Genomic DNA, 21,101 nt, shown 5'->3' with positions numbered 1-21,101 from the left:
AAAGACTACATGTTACTATTCGTTACTATACAATGAACATGAAAGAAAACAACTTCCATTCAATAAACTATTTATTACTTTTAAACTATCAATAACGTACCAAAATATTGGTATAACAAAATTTAAATTAGAATTAAAGTGCAACAAATCACACTTTGCTACTTCAAACAAGCAGAGCAAGCTAAATTTTAGAGCACTACATAATGAAAAGGTCTATTTTAAATATGTTTGTTCAGCTAAGACTCGAGAATATTAATTCAAAGTGCAAACATAAATTATTTTCAAACTTTATTTTTCATTCATGCTCAACAAGTGATTCAAGGCAGCATCAACATTGCCTCCACTTGCCATTAATACAGACCTTACGACTTCTTCATCCACATCAGGAAACATATCTTTTATGTTTTTTACATCCTCTGGTTTGACCTGCACACAAGGTGCACCTGTTGGTGGCAAACGTTGTTGGGGCACTGCATAGGGCACGGGTGGATAGTAAACAGGAGCATAGGTGTATGCTTGGGGAAATATCATCATAGGAGCTGCAGGTACAGGCTCATTAGATTCCTAAATGATTTTGACAGATTTATCAAAACATTTTAAAGAGGCAATGAAAGTGATAACATATAGAACAAACTTACAGTAATGGAAAGAATAATGTTGATCATTCCTTCTTTCTCGTCACCTTGTTTACCATTTAGAGGATACCATTCATCACAACTTTCACCAACAGGCAAATCATCACTAATCTTTATTAAGCCCCATGCTATCTGAGTGTCTGGGGAAAAGGCATGCTGAAGAATAAAAAGAGACAGTAATGAACATATATAACAATTCTTTCAATGAGATATTATGGTAAAAAAATAACAAAAACAAATTTTACCTCATCAAAAATTTCCACATAGATCGTATTGACTGAACTGCGTTGGAAAGGACTATACAAAATAGTTATTTAATTGTAAAATTATAATTCTAACATGTAAAATTATAATCCTAAATTGTTTACAATGTCCCTCACTGATTGATATATGGGGTGAACAATATTAGGAAATTTTAGTGAATTAGAACTTTCTTTTCTATAGCTGAAAAAAATGTTTATATTAGCAAATGTAATTGCAAAACAATTTTTAAGTGTTTGCATTGGTGAAAAATGGTTTTATCCCTTACCAAGCAATTGTTTTATTCCATCGAGGATTGATTGAGCCATTTGATGCAGTATGAGTCTCAAAAACTTGATGGCCAACACGAACCCTACAATACGGATCCATTCTTGTAAGACCATAATTCTTTGCAAGCTTGGCCTATAATCAAAAGTACATAAAGAGAGTTATTTTAAATAACCTTCAAAAGAGATTAACGTTTTTATTATCATACCTGTGCAACAGTAATCTTAAGTCGTGTTACAACTTGCATAGGATAAGGACTCTGATAGACAGCAGATTGTGTTGTTCCATGGGAGTAAGGTGTGGTTGTTTGTGAACTGTCAATTTGCAAAAAACCTTCTGGTAGGTCACCAGTCAATACTCTTGATCTATAACCATCTAATAAATAAAAATGTGTGTAAACGTTTTAAAGAGAACAAATGAATTTCATAATTAACAGAAGATATTCTTTAATAACAGTTGATAATATTGAGTTTGAGTAGTTTTCTGGTGGTTTCAATTTGGGCATGAAAAGTCTCATAACACTTGAGCAAATGAAAATGAAACATGCCCAAATTGAAACCACCAGAAAACTACTCAAGCTCAATTGGTATCCAACTAATATGTTCGACCACATTGTCCGTAGTTGACAATATGTTTCAATAATACTTAAATTTATCTTGGCTGAATGGGATGAATGTTGTGTAATTTATAAAAGAATTATTAACTACGTTCTTCAATTCACCAGGATGTAAAATCACATTGTCACTGTCATTTCCAGGTTAATATATCACAATATCTTCCTATTCGGACGATTCATAATAAGTATTAAAAAAAACGTCTTAAATTTCATTTCTAATTTAATAGTTAAAAACTCTAACTCCATTAAACACAACTATTGCTTACCTGACGAAGAGCTTGATGTCGCCATATTTTGCTATTTTGATTTTTGGGTAGTATGTACGTCATGTCCACTGATCATGATGTCATTGATACAAGCATAGTCCTCCCTCCCTCCCCCGTATTAAAATTAATCATATCTCTCCCTCCTGCATTTCATGAAGACATGCAGCATTGATTAAAAATTAATGTTTCTACGTGGCATGGACAATATTTCATTCTTATAAAGCTTTCTGAATTTTCGTTGAAAAAATTAATAAAATAACTGGCACAAAAAGGTATGTTCGTTTCTGTTCGTGTCACTTTCAGTTTTTCGAGCATTTTGTTCAATTATAATTGTGACACTGCCAATTCAACTACTATTAGATAGTGGAGATGGCGGAGGAAAAAGTGATTATGGTCACTGGTGGCACAGGTTTAGTCGGTCAAGCAATCAAAATTATTTCTGAGAAAGAAGAGAAAAAAGAAAAGGAGCGCTGGATTTTTTTATCATCCAAAGATGGTGACTTGAGGTATGATAACTGTTTCATTTAATCATTTCATATTTTTGCATTTGGTTAAATATATAAAAATTAAAAAGACAGAATAGCATATCCTAATTTAAAATGTGAATAACAATCTGTTAAAGTAAACTAAGTACTATGAAAGATATTTACATTTGTTATGTTGTCACATGTCATTTAATGCTATGAATATTTAGCAACACAGAGGAAACAAAAGCAATTTTTGAAAAATACAAACCAACACATATTATTCACCTTGCTGCAATGGTTGGTGGCCTTTTTAGAAACCTAAAGTATAATCTAGACTTCCTGGTAGGTTTTGTACAATTCCACATGTGTATTTGAAAAACAATGTTGCAATTAATCAGTAATAAACTGCAATTTCTTTATTTTTTGTAGCGAAAAAATATACTTATAAATGACAACATTTTACAATGCTCATTTGAGTATAAGGTGAGATGAAAATTTTTATTGATACATGGTAAACAATTCAATTTAAAGTTTTGTTATTTTATAGGTTTCAAAATGTGTATCCTGTCTTTCTACTTGTATATTCCCAGATAAAACAACTTATCCTATCAATGAAACAATGGTACATGATGGTCCACCTCATGATTCGAATTTTGGCTATTCATATGCAAAAAGATTGATTGACATACAAAATAAGTAAACTTCATCTACTATATGATCAGTGGAAGTATAACTACCATAATTCATATTTATGCTGTAATTATAGGGCTTACAATGCACAACATGGTTGCAACTTTACAAGTGTAATACCCACCAATGTGTTTGGTCCACATGACAACTTTAATGTGGAAGATGGTCATGTCATTCCTGGCCTTATTAACAAGATCTACAATGCTAAAAGTTTGTGATGCTTGTATAAATGATGGATGAGAAGTTGAGTTTAACAGCAAATGTGTTTTATATAAATTTTTTAGAAGAAGGAAAGCCATTCGTGGTTTGGGGCACAGGCAAGCCACGAAGGCAATTCATATACTCATTGGTAGATTCACAATGACTGCATTTTATTATAGCATTGCCATTTCACTGGAGATATTTGCAATTTATTAAGGATCTAGCAAGATTGATGATTTGGGTGTTAAGAGATTATAATGAAGTATCGCCAATCATTTTGTCAGTTGGTGAAGAAGATGAGGTATCAATAAAGGATGCTGTTGAAATGATCGTGGAAGCTATGAATTTCAAAGGAGAATTGACTGTATCCTTTAGTTATAAGTTGAAGGTCTAGGAAAGTATCACATTAATAATATTTATTAAAATACTGAGTTGGTGTCTATTTCAAGATGAATCTTGACGGAAAAATTAAGTATGATACAAGCAAGTCAGATGGTCAATTCAAAAAAACAGCAAGCAATGCAAAACTCAGGAAATATCGACCTGACTTTAAATTTACAGACTTTAAGCAAGGTGCAATAGTTCAGATTGTATAACATTTACAGTTTTGTGCTTGTTCTTATTTGAGCTTCTAGTCAAACTTTGACTTTTCTTTTTCAGCATTGCAGGAGACATGTGAATGGTTTGAGACTAATTATGAGGCAGCAAGAAAATAAATTGATGCAAACTTTGTGATAAAGTACTTGATTTGTGGCAAAGCCACTTTACCTATTATTGTGAAATCTAGGGGAGAATTATGAATTTAGTGTGCTATATTTACTATTTTAATGTTATTAAACAAATTATTAAAGGTATAAAATAAAATTATAACAAAACCTGCCCAAACTTTAGTTAAACATTTAATGTCACAAAAAGCTAAAAGGGATTGTTTTCTTTAGTTGCAATTTGTTTCTCTTTCAACTTTCATGTATTGATTATTTTTTACATTAAAATGTTCTATTCTAACTGGAATTTTGTCACATGCAATTATGCTGTTCCATTGATTTATATGGCAACTACTATCACATTACACTTTCAGGTTATTATACCCTCAGATACTTAGGTTGTTTAAACATGCTAATGTGTGACATCATCCTGATGAGTTATTCCTCATGCTATCTCTTCTGTTTCATCTGAAGTTGGTTTGGAATTTTCCTCGGCAGAATCGGAAGAACCTCCGGGAACCCAAAGACCAGAATCTATGCATCTTTTTAAATGATACCTTGCTACCTCATCTGGTAATTCTTTCATCACGTTTTGCAGCATTGGTATATCTTTCTTTTCAAAACATTCTTGTAACTCCTTTCAATTTGAAAATCTTATGCTTTACATATATAACATACCAATCATAAAACTTCAATTTAAGCCCATTATTTATACAGACTTTGATTTTTTACCAAGAGTTCCTATGGACAATATATGCTTTTGAATAGTAACACAAACAGAAATTTTATACCTTAGGTAATGATTCAAATACTTCCACAGGATCAAGGCCACCTGGACCAAGTCTTTGCTCACGCTCTAAACGTTCTTCCTGCATGATATACATACACAATAAGGCATGAACTGTTGATTACCAAGAAAAAATCTGCATTAACCTCTTCAACTTCAGCTTTGGCTTTCTCAATTCTTGCTTTAGCCCTATCTTTCACTCTTTTTATAAATGAAGCAAGCTCATCCTCAAATGCCTGAATGTAATCGGTGAAGTCTGTCTTTGCTTTTGCCATTCTACAAACAAGAAAATTCAACACATTCTGTAGAATATCACCATCTATTATTACCTACACAATGTTCTCACCACTATCAATATAAATCTAATCTTTACCTTGAAAAGAAGACACTAACTGTCTGGGGTGGGTTTGCTTCTAATGTTTTCATCAATTCTAGCAAATACTGCATTACAATTGTTTGGTGTGCGACACGTTTCATAAGGTCATGTTTCTACAAAAATGTATTGTGTGTAACTTATGTCAAAGACAACAAACATCTGACGGCAAGAAAATATGTGAGAAATATGTTAACAAAAATATCAAGTGACACTTATGTATATACCTCCTCAACCTCCAAATTAACACACCACAATGTCAAATAATTTGCTGTATCTTCGCAAACCAGGTTAAGGTTTTGTAGCAAATATTCTTTTGAGTCATGATATTCATGAAGCATTCCCAGTTTCTTTATTTCTTTCTCGTATTTGTCCATAAATTGTTGCTTAAGATAGAAAATTGAGAGAGGAAGTTTAACATAATAAAAACAACAATTTAAAACAAAGCATTTTTAATGTTGATTGTTCTTACGGATCTTTTCCATTTTTCATCTTCTGATAATTCTTCTTCCTTTTCAACTTTTGGTTTGTTAATTATCTAAGGATTAAATCAATAAGATTATAAACAGATTTAAAAAAGTATCATTCAAGTAAATGCAAATATTTGTGATAAATTAATCATATGAAGATGTGCACACAATGAAACAAGAAATAAAGACTTACAGTTTTACTAAATCCATCTTTGCTTAAAGTATCAACATTCCAAGGTTGTAATTTTTCCTTCTTTGCAATTTCCAATTCTTTTTTCCGGAAATGATCTTCCTAAGACAACATAAAAAATAGATTGCTACAGAATGTACTTTTGCAAATAAAACAATTTTCTTGGAGTACAACCTGTTGTTTAATCTGTTCAAGATCTTTCTTATATTTAAAAATATCCTCTTGTTTGTTGTTCTTTTCAGCTTCTTTCAGCTTTTCCTGGACTTCAATCATTTTGTTCTTAAAACTAGCCAGTTTAAAAGTCATTGAGTAGTCTAACAGCACAGAAAGGCTGTCCCAACTCTTAAAGACTTACACTTTGACTTCTTTATTAACACTTTCCCTTTCATTTTTCAACTCTTCCATTTTCTCAACCCGTGCTTGATGCCTCCATCGAAACAAGCTTGGCGTATCAATATTAGGATGAGTTTCATCCTCATCGTCACTAACCTAAATCGTTGGGAAGAAAACTTTCATAGAACATAAATACAAATATTATGACAGACAAATATTATTGACTACATTCAGGATAACGGTTTTGTATCCTCACAAACATCAGACGACGTTCAATGCAGCTTTGTTATGTTCACGACAACGATATTCACATTGAAAAAAATGAGGTTAAATTATAAGACATACCTCAATCCGATCCCACTTGCTATAATCGACCATTCTTCTTCAAAGAAAAGTTTGGAAAAACTAAAATCTTCTATCTCTAAATGTGAGAAACATTTCACGCCACTGTTGTTGCATATAGGTGACTGCACGTTATTGTGAAATAACGATTGCGCATGTGCAGTTCTATTGTTGTCAAAAAGTATTCTGTCATACAGTTTCGTCACAGCATCACCAAGTCTGTCGTTTTCGTCCAACAACTTATGTCGTCCACGATATTCTGGGAGATTAAATACTACAACTTGGACTACAGATTACCTCACCCAGTTTGATGATTCAGTTCTACAGTCAAATGCTTTTTCAACATTGAAGTTTGTGTATTCTCGACTTGCTTTTTAGCCATGTTGGTGATATGATATAAAAGAATATTTTGTCATTGTTATTGTTGGCACCAGCCGACGTGGGCGAGCAACATTGTTTGGTAAATCTCAAGAGAACGGTTGAAAGAATTGAAAAAAAACTCAGTTTCGTTGTCGGCTTTGACCCAAAAGACTGCACTACCTTTCTTGTAAACATTGACATTATAAGTAAAATTATCAAAGGTAGACATTCTTCAGTATAAGATTTCCATGCTCATAACCAGGGAGAGAAATTATTTTATCCAGAAAAGATTCAAAACAAATACAATCATTACAAAAGATTGGATTTGATTGAATAGGTTGGGTTTGCATAATTAAGGATGTCCGCATAAAATGGATAGTAAATAATCATACTATGCATACCTTAAAAAGGCTCAGCAACCTCTTCTTTATCATTCAATGTTTTCCTGCTTCATAGTCAACTAATTTTTCCTCATAGGTGATATATATAGAAATGGTCCAAGTTCTACCAATGAGCATGTGCAAAACTGTCCTATTAGTCCTTCCACGATCACTGGCAATGATCCACACTGGAGACAAAGAAAACTTAAAACCATCACATGTTTTGATTGCATAAAACAAGCAGACTGGGTTGAGAAATATGATTTATGAAAAATACAAATTCTTCTTTGGCATGTTGACTTTAATAGCATTTCATTATATAAGAACAAAGGGGTATGCACAGAAAGTACAACAGCAAACGTTTTTTACCCACAAAGCACAGAAAGATCCCATTTGTTCACAACAGTCAAGTACATTCTCACAAGTCTGTTGATTCTTTTAATCCATGATAGAAATTATTTTAAATGATCCAATTTACTTTACCTAACTTCGATAATTTACGAGGGGGGTGGGGGTCAACACAAAACCACCATCAGGCAAGGCTATTATTCAGCTATTAACAGTCATCAACAGAAATTTCAAAGCTACCAAATGTAAAGTAAAATTGCCTAGAGCAGGATTTGGTATAAAGGGTAAAGGGCTCAATCAAGCAGGATCAAAAGCCTAACCATTTACGTCTGGTTAAGAAAATTAATGAATTATTGTGCACAGCTATTTTCCCACAGACCAAACTTCAAATTATTTTCACCTTTTTTACAAGACATAATTGTGCAAGTTTCTTCTTAATTAACCATGAGCCTGTGAGACGTATTGCTCATCAGTTCAGGGTGATAAAAACTGTTGGAATACACACCAGCAACACAATGTGTTTTTTATACACTTATAGGTTCCTATGATATTTAACAAAACTGAGGTCATTATGTGTAAAATTTCTGTGAACGAGTGCCAGGTTGCTATGTTTTGATCTTTGTTTCTATATAAAACTCCCACATCGTCGGCATAGAATAGATTCTCTATTGTATGTCGTCGGTTGTCACATCCAGTCTTAAATGTTCTCATTGGTTAATTATGACGTTAGAAAATCATAAATACATTGTATTGTTGTGTTGTGACGTATAACCGGTGTGTAATAACAAGTTTCAACAGCATCGTCATTTTTTTATCTTATAGTAGAACATTCGCGACTTTTCTTTTCGTTTGAGCAATTTATCTAGGAGTGCATCAATTCAACGTTGCATTTCTTTCTTTTAAATTCGGTTTGTGTAATTTGAGATACAGGCGAACATTCAGGGGAACTGACGGTATGGCCTAGTTTAGGTTTAAAATATTTACCGTCACGAACTGAATAAGGTCGACTTCGCGTAAATCTGGATTTATATTCGTCGGTTTTATGAACAAGAAAGGAAAAAGCTGTACAAATTATGAATGAAGACGGTCGTTTAAGTGGTCAGGAGTTGTTTAAAATCAAATTATCGCTTTCATGCCTTTCGAATCGTGTCACTGTTTGCCCATTTCCAGCTAAATTGTATTTACTGAAAGACGAAACATGGAAGCATTTCAAAACTGGTGTTGCCGCCGTTATTTTTAACACTGGAGAAAGCGGAGAAAGAAATCCTAAAGGAGTGAAACTATGCTTAGTGGAACTTGAAAGTGGCTTTGCATCGTGGAAAGAAGATCTTAGTGATAATTCACAATATAGTGCCCTTGATAACACTTTTCATACATTAAATCTACAAAATAATAATGGTGCAAAAATGGCTGGATTACAGTTCGACGATGAAGGAGCGGCGTCGTTATTTTTGAAAGAAATCATTGACTCGATTGAGGAACTGAAGTCCTCTAACATTGTCACACCACCAAGCAAACTTGAAATCAGTTCTCGCAAAGAAAGAGTGAAGAAATTTCGTAAACTAACGAAAAACGAGATCTCAACACCGTGTCTGTTTACACATGTAACAAATATAAGCTCAACACAAGCAGATTCCTTCGATGGGCCTACAAGCCCTTCATCGTTAGATTCTAGAAGTGGCTCTACTTCAGGGAGAAGTGATAGGTCCAGACGATCGTCGAAGAAAAAGTAATACACACAAAATTTGGTATGAACACCATGTTACGACTTGAGAAATTGAGGGCCATTCTCTTTCTACAGAGCAACCTGATGAAAGAGAAAGAAATATTTCATTTAGTAGTTTATGATTGTAGCTGATAAGTTGTAAAAATTTTCATCAAACGCTTTTGACCAGACTATAGTTGACTGCAATATAATATTCCAACATTGGTAGCATTGCATGGAGAATCCATACAATTTAGTTTAACTCGACCTTTCATGCAGGTATCGCTCTTTTACACATATTTTAATTTTCATTATAGAACTAATAAATTTTGTAGTTATATAACGCTTTCTCTTGTGTTTTGTTTTCAATAAATCATTGTATTTTCAACTGTAGAAGTGCAACTCTTTCTCAAATATGGAATAAGTCTATGTTTAGTTGGCATAAATTTGCAGTACCTCTCATACATTGGAATGTGCCAAGGCGTCTGATTACTTTCAATATGCATCTTTATTAGCCAGTAAAAAGATACTTGACGAGTTTAATCGCTCTTTAGAATTCTTTGGAATAACAAATATGCGGAGCACGTTTCATGATAACGACAATTATATAATTCAATTAAATATATTCGCCGTTGGCTATGTTCTTGTTTAATATATGTTGATGAACATCAACGACACAACAGTAAAATCTGTAACTTTTAATTCATAAATGAAAACACAGTAATTGTGCGTTTTTTACAACCATTTGCATTTGTATTTATAAATTACCAATGAGGCGTTACATTTTGTTAAAGTTATTCTATACTCCCCCGTCCCAAGCTGTAAGAGTAATAAAATAAAAATTGCTGCGGCAGTGACGACGGTGGGTGCCGCAAGAAAATCCATAATTTAACAAAATGGCTGGAGCATTACAGATCCAGGAGTGCGAACTAAAGTGGAGCTTTCGACTGACGTTAGTTAGACAGTAAGTTTATTATTTTTTGAAAGGAAAGAGTAATCTATATGACTTGAACATACTGTTTAACAGTAAATCAATAAATATTATTTTTAGTGGAGAAACAGATGAAAATCGTAACAAAATTATTCAAGGTATTGGAAATTTGGAACAATTGTGACTTACTTAGTTTTTCCTTAGAAATGTTGGCATCTTACGCACCTATCTTCAAAAATTTAGGTCATAAAGACACTGTGATGAATAAGCATGGCATAGAGCAAGTGGAGCGTGTTTCTGATAGATTGAAAGATGAAAATTTCATTAAGATATACAGCAGTGATTTAACAAGAGCTTACAAGGTTGACCTAACTTGATTGAACGTAAATGTCATGCAACATTTATTAGCTGTATTAGAATTGTTTTATTGCAGACTGCAGAAAAAATATGCCTGAAGAATTTGCATATGAAAGAATTGAAAATCAGTAATGAAATTTTGTTACGGGAAAGGGTTAGTGAAGAGTAAATGTGAACTCTGCTTTGTCTAGGTAAATTGCAAGAAGTATGTTTATTTCATTTAGAGTTATGGGAATGCAGAAGGGGGTTCAAGGAAAGAACTCAAGAGAGTTTTGATGTCAGGAAAATTACCTTGTGGTGCAGAGACTGAAGAGCAAGTACAGAAAAGAGTTGTGAAGTTTTTTACAACTTTAGTCGAAGATCTTTTTAGGCATGAGAAGGTGTCAAGAAGGAGTGGAAATCAAACTATTTTGAATCACGAGCTCAATAACCATGAAGAAAATTTTAGTCACAATGAAGATCCTTTATTATGGCAGAAGGTAGAATATTCATCTGACATCAATAATAAATGTGAAATGCCACATAAGTCACGTGAAGATCGTGCAGATCAATCAAAAAGGATACAAAATGTTTTAGTTGTATCACATGGTGGAATATTACATTATTTTATGGAGTATTTTTTTAATCATTTCAACTGCCTGTTTTCAATGGAAAAAGGAAAAGTTTCTAAACAAATTTGCCCCAATACTGGGGTGTCAGTGTTTTTGATTTCATTAAATGCAAACAAAATATGCAAAATAGATTGTGAGATATTATATGATTCATCACATCTTGAACAGTAAAGTACGTAAAAGTTGATTGTTTAATGAATAGTTTTCATTATTTTTGTAAATTTATAAATGTGAATAATGTAATATGTATAAGGGGGTGGTAGTAGGGGGTTAACAATGGCTAACTAGGAGTAGATAGGAACTTGAAATGCAGTTGGAACATGAAATAAGCTAAAAACTTTACTATATTGGTTATTCAAGAACATTTAAGAAGTCATACTAAAGAATGTCCAAAGAGATGTAAAAACTGGATTATTATTATTTATATTTTTTATTATTTATCATCATCTATTTAATATTATTATTATTATTATATTTTATACTTTATTAATTCTCCCAAAGGGCTTTTCAGAATTAAAAACATAATCGAAGGGCATAATTATATGTACAAAAAAATGTGCAAAAATGTAATAATTTAGCTACAAAATTATCAAAGGTTACTACTAAAGTAAATGGTTTGAACCCAGGAGTATCGTTACATGTTTGTAAATGTAGATCGTCCAGGTTGGTATAGTCTTGAGAAGGACTGTTTTTGTTGTTGTTGACTGACGTTTCGACAACCTTAACGGTAGTCATCTTCAGAGTCAAATGAGGAGTAAATGTCAGGTTAGCCGTATTTTTTATCTGGTTCTTACGTCATTGCATTGTGTGTACAGGAAATGTGTATTGTCATTGTGAATTAGTGTGACGTGAAATGTTTCTAGTTGTGATGTGTGATGTGTAAAAACATCACACCTAAATTACACTAAACACCTGATGTTTACTCCTCATTTGACTCTGAAGATGACTACCGCTAAGGTTGTCGAAATGTCAGTCAACAACAACAAAAACAGTCCTTCTCAGGACTATACCAACCTCTACATTTACAAACATGTAAAGGCTACAACTAGTTAAAAACCTGTTATATGCAAACTTAAAACTAATCACAGAATCAATGCCTTTTAGGGCGTGCCGCAAAGCGTTCCAAATTTTTACTGCTCTAAATAGAAAGCTGCGTTGGCCAGAGGCTGTACGAAAAAGTGAAATTTGTAACCTATCTTTACCTCTTGTATTGCAATTATGTAGCTTTATGATCGTTGTTTTTGCTCTGATCGATTGTAGCTCTGATTGTAATCTGTTGTCAAGAGATTTGTTGAATGCCAATGGCGATAAGGGTAAAAAGTATGACGTTTTCATGTTTTTAAATAATATTACGTCAACTGATTTGTTAATCAGAGATCAAACAAGCTACGAATGTGGATGCACATTAGCCTCCCTGGGCTCTTAAACATATACACTACCAAATAGCATACCAACCAATCCTTGTGTGTCCAACACTCGATCACCTAGGTACCATCATTGCACCGTTTACTACTTGAACTAAAGGTATCGCCGCGCTATCAGCCACGTTCCATGCATATAAAGAAATGAAAGAGAGAAGAGCAAGCCCAACACAACACGAATAATTTAGACCATCTTCATGCTAAGTTGAAAATTGTTTTTCAAGATGCAAACCGTAGTTTAGTTGCAAACGTTGCACTATAATTCATGCATATAGATTTTGATTCCTTTCAGTTAAATTCATAGAAATTTATTAATATTGCAATAAAAACATACCTTGTTTCAATTCTAAGAACTAATACACGCAACCAAAGTTCAAAGAAACCAATGCTTATTTCCTTGAACTGAGGAACGTGTAACGTGGTGATGAAAGAACGAAAAACTTGTGAAAACCGACTATCAGACTCTGGCGGTATCGGACAAATAGCTATACCGCCATAAACAACAAAAAACACTAACAGGATTCAAAAGAACAACTTCTTTAAACAACTCTGCCAATGTTCAATCATCTTCCTGTTGTTACTGATCACCAGGATTTTAACTAAAACACTACAAACCTGAAACGTCTTCGTTGGCCTTCATTCGTAGATTAACATATTCCTCGAAAGATTAACCAAAGATTAACTAAAATCCACGACAACAATGATGAAAAATGACGACAACCATAGATGACTAGGATTGTGATCAAAGAGAACTATTGCTTAATCCACGACAATGATGTATCACATGAATCATAATGTGCCAACATAGTATTCTTCCTCCACTACAAGACAAATGAAAGATTGTTCAAGATAACACAAAATTCTTCAAAATTTACGAAAAGTTACGTTGTTGACAACGTGACACAAGAACCTCTATTAATAATCAATATATAGATGTAACAGCCCCGTTCTATGTCCGTATATTAAAGCTTACAGCTGAAACTCTTGGCTTGACAATATCATGCAAAAAAATTCATGGTTAAAATAAAAAAATTCTCAATACAAAATAATTGTAACGGGGAATGAAAGCTCTTACGCCTCCTCAACACTTTTAAACAACAACCTATTAAGTAGGAAATCCAATCTATTGAGATGATGCTTTGCACAACCACAAAATATGTGGGAATTTATCAAATAAAAATGACTGACGTAAAAGAGGAATATCAAATTCAAACAGAAGTAACACGAGAAGCAAAAAAGGAACTTTTAATGCTTGACAATCTAAAATATGCAAAATTAATTTCAAAGTTGCACAAGTGCCATAAGCATGAATGATGATGACGATAAAGAAAAACACTCCGTTTATTTAAACTTTGGGGAGGGGGATTAATTCAAAATTAAGATCTTGTCAAAACCAAGAGTTGGATACCAAAGAACCTCAGAATGTAATGCAGCTAGATTATAAAATGTAGCGAGAGAAGTGCCAAGCAGAAATCAAATTTAGATAATGAAAATTAATGCCCAACACAAAGCTTTGAGTAGAGCCATGAAAATAAAACAAAAGTTATGAAATAGAATTTATTGTGACGTTTAATCGTTACATATGCAAAGCAACAATTCGGAGCGAAGACATCCGAAGCAGCAGTTCTTGGGTTATCATGGGACGAAAAGAAAGACCTCATTAAAGTTCAGATACCTAACGGACATGTCTCACAACACGAAGCGTGAGATGTTAGCAAAGACAACTAAGATCTACGACCCACTCGGTTTGGTGTCTCCTGTCACGTTGCAAGCAAAGCTCCTCTTTCGGGACTGCTGTGATGCCAAGTTATTAAGGGACGACGAATCACCACAACAACTTAAAGGGACGAGGTCATCCTGGCAAAAAGATCTTCCACGATCCATCACAATTCCACGAAGTATCGCAGTTTCCAGGAAATTATCAACGATATCAAGCTGCATGCCTTTGCTGATGCTAGGAGTCATGGAGTGGGAGCAATAGTGCTGGCAATTGCCCATCAAGAGAGTGGCACGAGAAAGGGCCTGGTCGCTGCCAAATCTCATCTTGCTAAGAAGGACCTGAAAATACCACGCTTAGAACTTGTATCTGCACATATGGCAGCAAATCTTTTTTTATAACTTCAAGGAAGCGCTGGACGTGTTTCCAACTTGGAATGTTTTTGGATGGATGCATAGCACAGTAGCTCTTCATTGGGTACAGAATGGTGTAAGTCAGGATTTAAAACAATTCATTGGAAATCAAGTAAAGAAGATACAGGCAAAGAACTACATCCATTGAAGAACCCTCCTGGATAAGATAATCTCGCAGACCTCGCGAGCAGAGGTGGTAAAGTGAGTGAAGAAAATGATCTGTGGTTGAAGGGTCCAGCATGGTTGACAACGAAAGAATATTGGCCAGACGACATTACAACCACAGCAACTAAAGAGAGTCTGGAGAAACAAAATCTATAAAACAATTAATTTCTGAATAAATACGATCTCTTGAAAGCTTTGAGAATTTGTAGATGGATCTCGTGATTCATCTAGAACAGTAGAAAACAAGAACAGAGGAAGAGTGGTCCATTGACAACAGAAGAAATTAACAATCGGAGATATTGGTGGATAAAACATGTCAAAGTTACAAATCTAGACAATGTAAAATTTTGTCAAAATTAGGAGAGGATGCATCTTTTGTCAGAAAAAACTGGTGTCGCGAAATGTTATGAACGAATTCAAGGAAATCACCATATTTACCTGCCCAAAAGCAATGTGTTCACAGAAAAGATTGTTCAGCATCCTCATTATGTCACCCTTCATGGGGGAGTTCGTTTAACAATTTTGAAGATACGTGAAAATTACTGGGTTCCTTGAGAAACGAGTCATAAAGCGTTGTCACAGTTGCAAAAAATTTCAAGCCGTTCTTTATCAAAGCCATTTTTATCCAAGCCCTTTCCCTGGAAATCTACATAAAGACTGCACCAAGCTGCGCTTACCGTACCAAGTGATTGGTGTAGAATATGCTGGGCCAATAAAGTATCTTAAGAGAAAAATGTTGAAGGAAAAATTTGGATTGTAGTGTAGGCGTGTGCAGTCACGAGAGCTTTACCTTTTTGAACTAGGGCAAGAAGTTTGTAGCCAGAGCAAGGATATTGAAAGGATTTATGCACGACGAGAAGTTCAACAATTATTTAGCTTAGCCAAACATCCAATGATAATTCAACTTAAGCTAAGCTTGATGGTGGGGAGGTCAGTAGGAAAGATTGATTGGCCTGATCAATATCTTTATAATATGGTGCCATGGAGTGGAATTCATATCTAAGTCATGTAAATATAGCTTAACTTTCACAAGTAAGGAATCAAGATTTCAACAGTTGACTGTTTTAATGAAGAATTAACATGACAGCATTGCAAATTTTCCATTGACAGTTTGTGCAAACAGATCCCCACAAAATGTAATATAGCATGATAAATATATCTTTGCTGAGACAATCAAGTGCCCCATTAGGCTGGTTCATACAATTTTACTATGCAATCATGCAAAGGGGTCCATTTAAACCAGTTCCAGTTTGAAAAAACCCCAATTATCTGCTTTTGTATCCATAATTTTCATATAAATGACTTACTTAATTATTTATACCCTCTATAGGTTTGTCCGATACACAATGAGTTTTAGAATTTCAATTGTGGCAATTGTTAAACCCTAAAATATCGAAGAGGTTGTGTCTTTATAACAATTGTATCAGTAAATGGTTTCTCACTTACTGGTTTGCCAATAAAGAAGGCCTACACTTGACGATGTTAAAATGATTTTTCAACAATACATGTTTCCATGGAACTTTCTGTTCCATAATACATGTAAATGAAACATTATTGATTCCATCATCATCATCTTCATTATCATTACTTGATTGATTCTAAGACTCGAATTCTTCATACTGAAGTTGATTGGTCATCTACAAGTTCTTATCATCAGATCATCACCAACACTAGCCACTAGGGTTACCATCAGATCATCACCAACACTAGCCACTGGGGTTACCATCAGTATCATCACCAACACTAGCCACTAGGGTTACCATCAGTAACATCACCAACACTAGCCACTGGGGTTACCATCAGATCATCACCAACACTAGCCACTGGGGTTACCATCAGTATCATCACCAACACTAGCCACTAGGGTTACCATCAGTAACATCACCAACACTAGCCACTGGGGTTACCATCAGATCATCACCAACACTAGCCACTGGGGTTACCATCAGATCATCACCAAGACATCACCAACACTAGCCACTGGGGTTACCATCAGATCATCACCAAGACCAGCCACTAGGGTTACCATCAGTATCATCACCAATACTAGCCACTAGGGTTACCATCAGTAACATCACCAACACTAGCCACTGGGGTTACCATCAGTATCATCACAAGTAATGAATTGGCTTTTACTCAGCAAGATAACTGTAAAAATTATACAAAAGTCACCAAAATTAAAGAGTGCATGTAATTACAATGAGCATAGTTAAAATGTACAATGTTGAAATTATAATGCCCAAATAAGTTGGATTATTTTAATCATTTGAATGACTAATGAGAAAAACTGTGAACTATAATCATCTTCATTAGTAGAATTGTAAAGTAATTGAATAGCAAAGGAAGAAAATTATGACCAATGTCCAACAAAAGAACTTACATTTTTATCTTGAAATATGACGAAAATTAGAGCCACGAACCACCAAGAAAGACTGAAAGGACGGTATTATCTCGAATAAAGTGACGAGAGGATTTCTCAAATGCCACCAAAATTAAGTTCATAAACTCCAGATATTTACACAAGATGCATAAAGTTGTCTCAAAAAGATTTTAAAAACCTTCACCTTCCACAAGCACACCATGTGGCCATGTTGAAAATGAAAATCTTTTTAGAAATCGCATTATCGGACTAACACAAAGTATTACCTCCATTCTGCATATATTATAAGGTTGGCTTTTCTTAGCACCATTTGATGAAAGCTTATATATAAATGTTCGTGTATCCGGAGATCTTGAAGATAAGAATTTATTCCCGTAACTTAGGGCCTGTTTATATGGAGCCGAGTTACCCGGCTAGAACAGACAAGAACTCGGCTCTGCCCGGTTACTCGCCCGACCGGGTAACTAGGCTGCAAATAAACAGGCCTTAATAGTACAGACAACATTTTCAAGTGCTGCAAAAAATAATCATGAAGAGCAACATATTTTCGTAAATGATCAGGAAGACATCGTTATAGAATATTCCGGATAATTCTTTAATACAACAATTTCCGTGGTTTAGTTTCTTTTTTTGTTGGAAAGAGTAAGATCTTACAATAATCGAGTAAAGTTTTGACAATTATGACAAAAAATTTTAGAAATCGTTGATTACATTTATGTACGTGTGAAACGCTCAATTTTGCAAAACAATTTTTATTTTTTAGTAACTTGCATAATCTGCTTAAAAAGTCGCGTGTTACCATATTTAGTGAGAGAATATGTTGACACATGAGCGTACAACGAAATTTTTGGTCATTCCAGCAGTGCCATTGTGTCAGCAAAACTCCCATATTTGTACACAGAAAAACATTCAAACACAGTTTGATTTCTATACTTCATTATTATGTTTTTAAAAATTTTGTTTATGCTGAAATCTATCGTAGCCCTGAGCGTAATTTTAAATTATTTATAAAAGGAAATGGAAGGTTACCTAACATTTTCATCTAAACAACCAACAAATCGTGCGCTCTCTTCATCAAGCAATCGTGACCAATTGGAAAGAAGGAATTTGTGTTAATATGGTGTTGTGTGTAAATTAGTATTCTCATTAACTCCTAATTTGTTTGTTTTCTTAGCATTGGCTTAGTCTGTTTCCGACAAACCAGACGTTTTCAAAAGATGGCTATCAGTGAAAGTGCAGTGTAATTATCCTCTTCGCCGAAATGTTTGAACTACATATTCTTTGCCATGTCAAAAACAGTTGCGTACGCTATTTATTGCTTCTTCTTTTCCGGATCAATTGTTATCTTTCTGTGATGAAAGCTTTAAAGATTGTGGAGTGGGAAAATTTTTTGATAAAACAATGAACGTTGTTCAATAACAACACTATTATTATTGTCTTCATTTGACAAAGATAACTGAAAATATATTTAGAACAGTGTTTGTTTTTTGCTTTAACTTAAAAGATAATTTACATGTTCGTGAGCTAACATACAATACAAATCAGCAAGTATTGAACATTCCTTAGGTTGTTACAACAGCACTGTAAATCCTATCGGAAACAAGATAAGCTCCAAAAAAATGGAATACATCTAGAATAAAGTCTTTAACAAAATCTCTTCATAATCTCCACGTGTAGATACAAAAGTTATATACATGAAGGAGATAGAAAAAGGCATGATTATAGTGCTAACGAATCGGTTTGAATCGTTATAGAGTGCACTTAAATAAAATTTTTCTCACACGAATGAATCAATGATTACAACTTAAGATTTTTACATAAGTGATTTTTTTAGTTATCAAATTCCAGACCCAACATGTGAAATTGCAATTAGGAATGGAATATATTTCCCTCGACCTCACTTTTTATTTCATTATTTAGGATTTGGTTGCACATGTTTATTTGGCGTTATAATCTGCTGTATATCTTCTTCCCGGCATTATCGGTACTTCGAGTAGATTTCCTTTTATGAGAAAAACATTGTGTTTGCCACCCCATACACAATGCCAGCAAACAGCTTTAACAATGCATCAATTATCACAATTCTGTTATGCATAAATCAGTTGATTGTTCATTTCGTTCTTTAAAAAAGCTCCGTCTGTACAATTCTTGAAGTTCATCTTCGGTCAGTTTCCAGTTATTTAAAGAATCACCAAAAGTCTCATCGAAAATTTGCATTGATGCATCTTTGATTGTAGCAATGTTCGATGGACTACATTCCAGACTTGAGCCTTTATCGTCTGTTGTTGAGCAACTAGACATTCTCTTTCGCTTGCTATTGCTAATATCTGCATCGATGCTGTCCTGTCTCCTGATGCGCACCCTAAACGAAGATCTGAGACCATTAAACATCTTTCTTAAACTCGGTCTGCGTGTTGTTGATTTGCCAGTGTATTTCTTTGCCTCCCGCTCAAATATGTTCAGAGTCGTATGATGCGTTTTAATGTTACCCATGGAATTTGAAAATGATCTTTGCAGCTTCACTTTAATATGCGCCCGTTCTGTGCTGTTGAAAGATTTTGAGCGAGCGATGATTTTACCACTTCTCCTTGCTTCTCGTCGCCTTAACGCATTCAGTATTTGTAAAGTCTCTGCAATCATCCTAGCAACCTTCTCCTCTTCGTAATAAAGCCCAATTTTTTGGCAAAAATTTTTTGAACTGTTAAGAATATGAAAAACATCGTGAATACCAACGTAGTTAGTGTAATCACCCATTGTTTCCATCCATTGCATACGTCCTGATTTCTCATCAACAACCATCAATTTTAAGCGGTCCAAAGCAGGATGGTACACCAAAGCAAGCAAGCCTCGATGTTGAAATTTCCAATGATGTGATATCGCCGTAGACTGCATTAGCACATCTTTATTATCGTTAACATAAACACCGACTAGACTTGGAGCTATAATGACTTTACAACCAACATTGTCTTCCATAACTCTGCCTTTTACCAAACACAGCGTTTCGTCACTGACTGTCATGTTGAATACTGTCATTAACCGTATTTTCACTTTGAGCGATGGTTTTGATTCATCAACTTCCTTTGACGTGAAGAATGAACAAATATCGTTGAAGAAGCGCTCGTTAGTTTGAAATATACACACGAAACAATCGCAAAGTCAATAATTTCGTAAAATAGAAGACTTCTGTCGATGTAAAAAATATTTTAGAATGTGTCAACGTCAACAAATCGTAAACAGGTTTCAAACACATTAACCAAAAGGTTATGTGATGTCAATATAGGTAAGGTTTAACAGCGTCTGAGGTGAACAGCAGTAATAAGTTGGTTTTATTACTACAACCTGACCCCACGTGACCCCACGAAATAATCCAAGCAACAGGGAAGAGGAGTTGAGTCATGACTTGAGACGTGATGAGAGATGATCATCTCATACGGCTATCGTAATTTAAATAGAAAAAATAAATTAATTTTGCGGTTGAATACTGTGAGAAAATCGTAAATGATCTTTCTGACTCATGTTCTATGGTAATATTGCAGAATGTTACTCGTAATTCTAATATTGATACAACTATAATTTAGCTGCAAAAACCCAAAGTATTTCCGATGCTTTTTGTCCAATGTGTTTTCAAAGCATACATAGAAAGCGCTAATGTACTTTTTAACTTTAGAAAAATAATTGAAAATCTTTTTCGTGTAAAAAATTAACATCAAC

General features: G+C 34.2%; 5 protein-coding genes and 2 long non-coding RNA genes across 11 annotated transcripts; 4 read left to right on the top strand and 3 right to left on the bottom strand.

The window, feature by feature from the left end:
• Nucleotides 1-53: 53 nt before the first annotated feature.
• On the bottom strand, nucleotides 54-2,140 carry LOC124438670 (toll-interacting protein B-like). The gene is made up of 6 exons (XM_046988865.1): nucleotides 2,046-2,140; nucleotides 1,372-1,538; nucleotides 1,165-1,298; nucleotides 881-932; nucleotides 639-791; nucleotides 54-564 (listed from the first exon to the last, which is right to left on the bottom strand). Exons 1-6 carry the CDS (start codon nucleotides 2,068-2,070, stop codon nucleotides 289-291), a joined length of 807 nt encoding a protein of 268 aa, XP_046844821.1. The 5' UTR covers nucleotides 2,071-2,140; the 3' UTR covers nucleotides 54-288.
• Nucleotides 2,122-4,414, top strand: LOC124438668 (GDP-L-fucose synthase-like). Of its 3 annotated transcripts, none has more exons than XM_046988862.1 (10): nucleotides 2,122-2,317; nucleotides 2,413-2,551; nucleotides 2,740-2,854; nucleotides 2,942-2,995; nucleotides 3,060-3,208; nucleotides 3,279-3,412; nucleotides 3,487-3,551; nucleotides 3,621-3,767; nucleotides 3,877-3,976; nucleotides 4,064-4,414. In XM_046988862.1, exons 2-10 carry the CDS (start codon nucleotides 2,415-2,417, stop codon nucleotides 4,117-4,119), a joined length of 957 nt encoding a protein of 318 aa, XP_046844818.1. In that variant the 5' UTR covers nucleotides 2,122-2,317; nucleotides 2,413-2,414; the 3' UTR covers nucleotides 4,120-4,414. The 3 variants fall into 3 exon arrangements, with proteins under 3 accessions (XP_046844818.1, XP_046844819.1, XP_046844817.1); XM_046988863.1 differs by having other exon boundaries at nucleotides 2,410-2,551; XM_046988861.1 differs by having other exon boundaries at nucleotides 2,406-2,551.
• Nucleotides 4,290-7,450, bottom strand: LOC124438665 (hsp90 co-chaperone Cdc37-like). Its single transcript, XM_046988856.1, has 11 exons — nucleotides 7,364-7,450; nucleotides 6,606-6,681; nucleotides 6,283-6,416; nucleotides 6,102-6,213; nucleotides 5,931-6,029; nucleotides 5,740-5,805; nucleotides 5,495-5,653; nucleotides 5,268-5,383; nucleotides 5,041-5,170; nucleotides 4,899-4,976; nucleotides 4,290-4,744 (listed from the first exon to the last, which is right to left on the bottom strand). The coding sequence occupies exons 2-11, from the start codon at nucleotides 6,636-6,638 to the stop codon at nucleotides 4,553-4,555; spliced, it is 1,119 nt and encodes a 372-aa protein (XP_046844812.1). The 5' UTR covers nucleotides 6,639-6,681; nucleotides 7,364-7,450; the 3' UTR covers nucleotides 4,290-4,552.
• LOC124438673 lies at nucleotides 6,748-7,641 on the top strand. The gene is made up of 2 exons (XR_006946151.1): nucleotides 6,748-7,183; nucleotides 7,440-7,641. It is a non-coding gene; the product is annotated as an uncharacterized LOC124438673 (long non-coding RNA).
• An 828-nt stretch (nucleotides 7,642-8,469) lies between these two features.
• On the top strand, nucleotides 8,470-9,788 carry LOC124438671. The gene has a single exon (XM_046988866.1). The coding sequence runs from the start codon at nucleotides 8,764-8,766 to the stop codon at nucleotides 9,421-9,423; it is 660 nt and encodes a 219-aa protein (XP_046844822.1). The 5' UTR covers nucleotides 8,470-8,763; the 3' UTR covers nucleotides 9,424-9,788.
• A 99-nt stretch (nucleotides 9,789-9,887) lies between these two features.
• Nucleotides 9,888-11,734, top strand: LOC124438669 (fructose-2,6-bisphosphatase TIGAR-like). Its single transcript, XM_046988864.1, has 5 exons — nucleotides 9,888-10,359; nucleotides 10,447-10,484; nucleotides 10,570-10,688; nucleotides 10,760-10,837; nucleotides 10,908-11,734. The coding sequence occupies exons 1-5, from the start codon at nucleotides 10,292-10,294 to the stop codon at nucleotides 11,463-11,465; spliced, it is 861 nt and encodes a 286-aa protein (XP_046844820.1). The 5' UTR covers nucleotides 9,888-10,291; the 3' UTR covers nucleotides 11,466-11,734.
• Nucleotides 11,735-12,916: 1,182 nt separating this feature from the next.
• On the bottom strand, nucleotides 12,917-17,874 carry LOC124439099. Of its 3 annotated transcripts, none has more exons than XR_006946270.1 (4): nucleotides 17,391-17,874; nucleotides 17,089-17,158; nucleotides 16,457-16,687; nucleotides 12,917-13,536 (listed from the first exon to the last, which is right to left on the bottom strand). It is a non-coding gene; the product is annotated as an uncharacterized LOC124439099 (long non-coding RNA). The 3 variants fall into 3 exon arrangements; XR_006946271.1 differs by lacking the exon at nucleotides 12,917-13,536 and adding an exon at nucleotides 15,718-15,920 and having other exon boundaries at nucleotides 16,354-16,687; XR_006946269.1 differs by lacking the exon at nucleotides 12,917-13,536 and having other exon boundaries at nucleotides 16,057-16,687.
• Between the last annotated feature and the right edge of the window lie 3,227 nt (nucleotides 17,875-21,101).

Source organism: Xenia sp. Carnegie-2017, unplaced genomic scaffold (assembly GCF_021976095.1).
Source record: "Xenia sp. Carnegie-2017 unplaced genomic scaffold, XeniaSp_v1 HiC_scaffold_19, whole genome shotgun sequence".
NCBI classification, from domain to species: Eukaryota; Metazoa; Cnidaria; class Anthozoa; order Malacalcyonacea; family Xeniidae; genus Xenia; species Xenia sp. Carnegie-2017.
Note: the sequence above shows the minus strand (reverse complement) of the source record. Positions and strands in the feature narration are given on the sequence as shown.

What these genes read in the sequence shown, in the direction of transcription:
- LOC124438670 (XM_046988865.1), bottom strand. Translation starts at nt 2,070, where the DNA reads ATGGCGACATCAAGCTCTTCGTCAG. An exon ending in GACATCAAGCTCTTCGTCAG is followed by an intron (nt 1,539 to 2,045) that starts GTAAGCAATAGT and finishes TTTATTTATTAG; the next exon opens with ATGGTTATAGATCAAGAGTA. An exon ending in ACATTATTCTTTCCATTACT is followed by an intron (nt 565 to 638) that starts GTAAGTTTGTTC and finishes AAAATCATTTAG; the next exon opens with GAATCTAATGAGCCTGTACC.
- LOC124438665 (XM_046988856.1), bottom strand. Translation starts at nt 6,638, where the DNA reads ATGGTCGATTATAGCAAGTGGGATCGGATTGAG. An exon ending in GCAAGTGGGATCGGATTGAG is followed by an intron (nt 6,417 to 6,605) that starts GTATGTCTTATA and finishes CCAACGATTTAG; the next exon opens with GTTAGTGACGATGAGGATGA. An exon ending in GTTAGTGTCTTCTTTTCAAG is followed by an intron (nt 5,171 to 5,267) that starts GTAAAGATTAGA and finishes TCTTGTTTGTAG; the next exon opens with AATGGCAAAAGCAAAGACAG.
- LOC124438671 (XM_046988866.1), top strand. Translation starts at nt 8,764, where the DNA reads ATGAATGAAGACGGTCGTTTAAGTGGTCAGGAGTTGTTTAAAATCAAA.
- LOC124438669 (XM_046988864.1), top strand. Translation starts at nt 10,292, where the DNA reads ATGGCTGGAGCATTACAGATCCAGGAGTGCGAACTAAAGTGGAGCTTT. An exon ending in CGACTGACGTTAGTTAGACA is followed by an intron (nt 10,360 to 10,446) that starts GTAAGTTTATTA and finishes TATTATTTTTAG; the next exon opens with TGGAGAAACAGATGAAAATC. An exon ending in AAATTTTGTTACGGGAAAGG is followed by an intron (nt 10,838 to 10,907) that starts GTTAGTGAAGAG and finishes TATTTCATTTAG; the next exon opens with AGTTATGGGAATGCAGAAGG.
- LOC124438668 (XM_046988862.1), top strand. Translation starts at nt 2,415, where the DNA reads ATGGCGGAGGAAAAAGTGATTATGGTCACTGGTGGCACAGGTTTAGTC. An exon ending in AGTATAATCTAGACTTCCTG is followed by an intron (nt 2,855 to 2,941) that starts GTAGGTTTTGTA and finishes TATTTTTTGTAG; the next exon opens with CGAAAAAATATACTTATAAA. An exon ending in CAAGATCTACAATGCTAAAA is followed by an intron (nt 3,413 to 3,486) that starts GTTTGTGATGCT and finishes TAAATTTTTTAG; the next exon opens with AAGAAGGAAAGCCATTCGTG.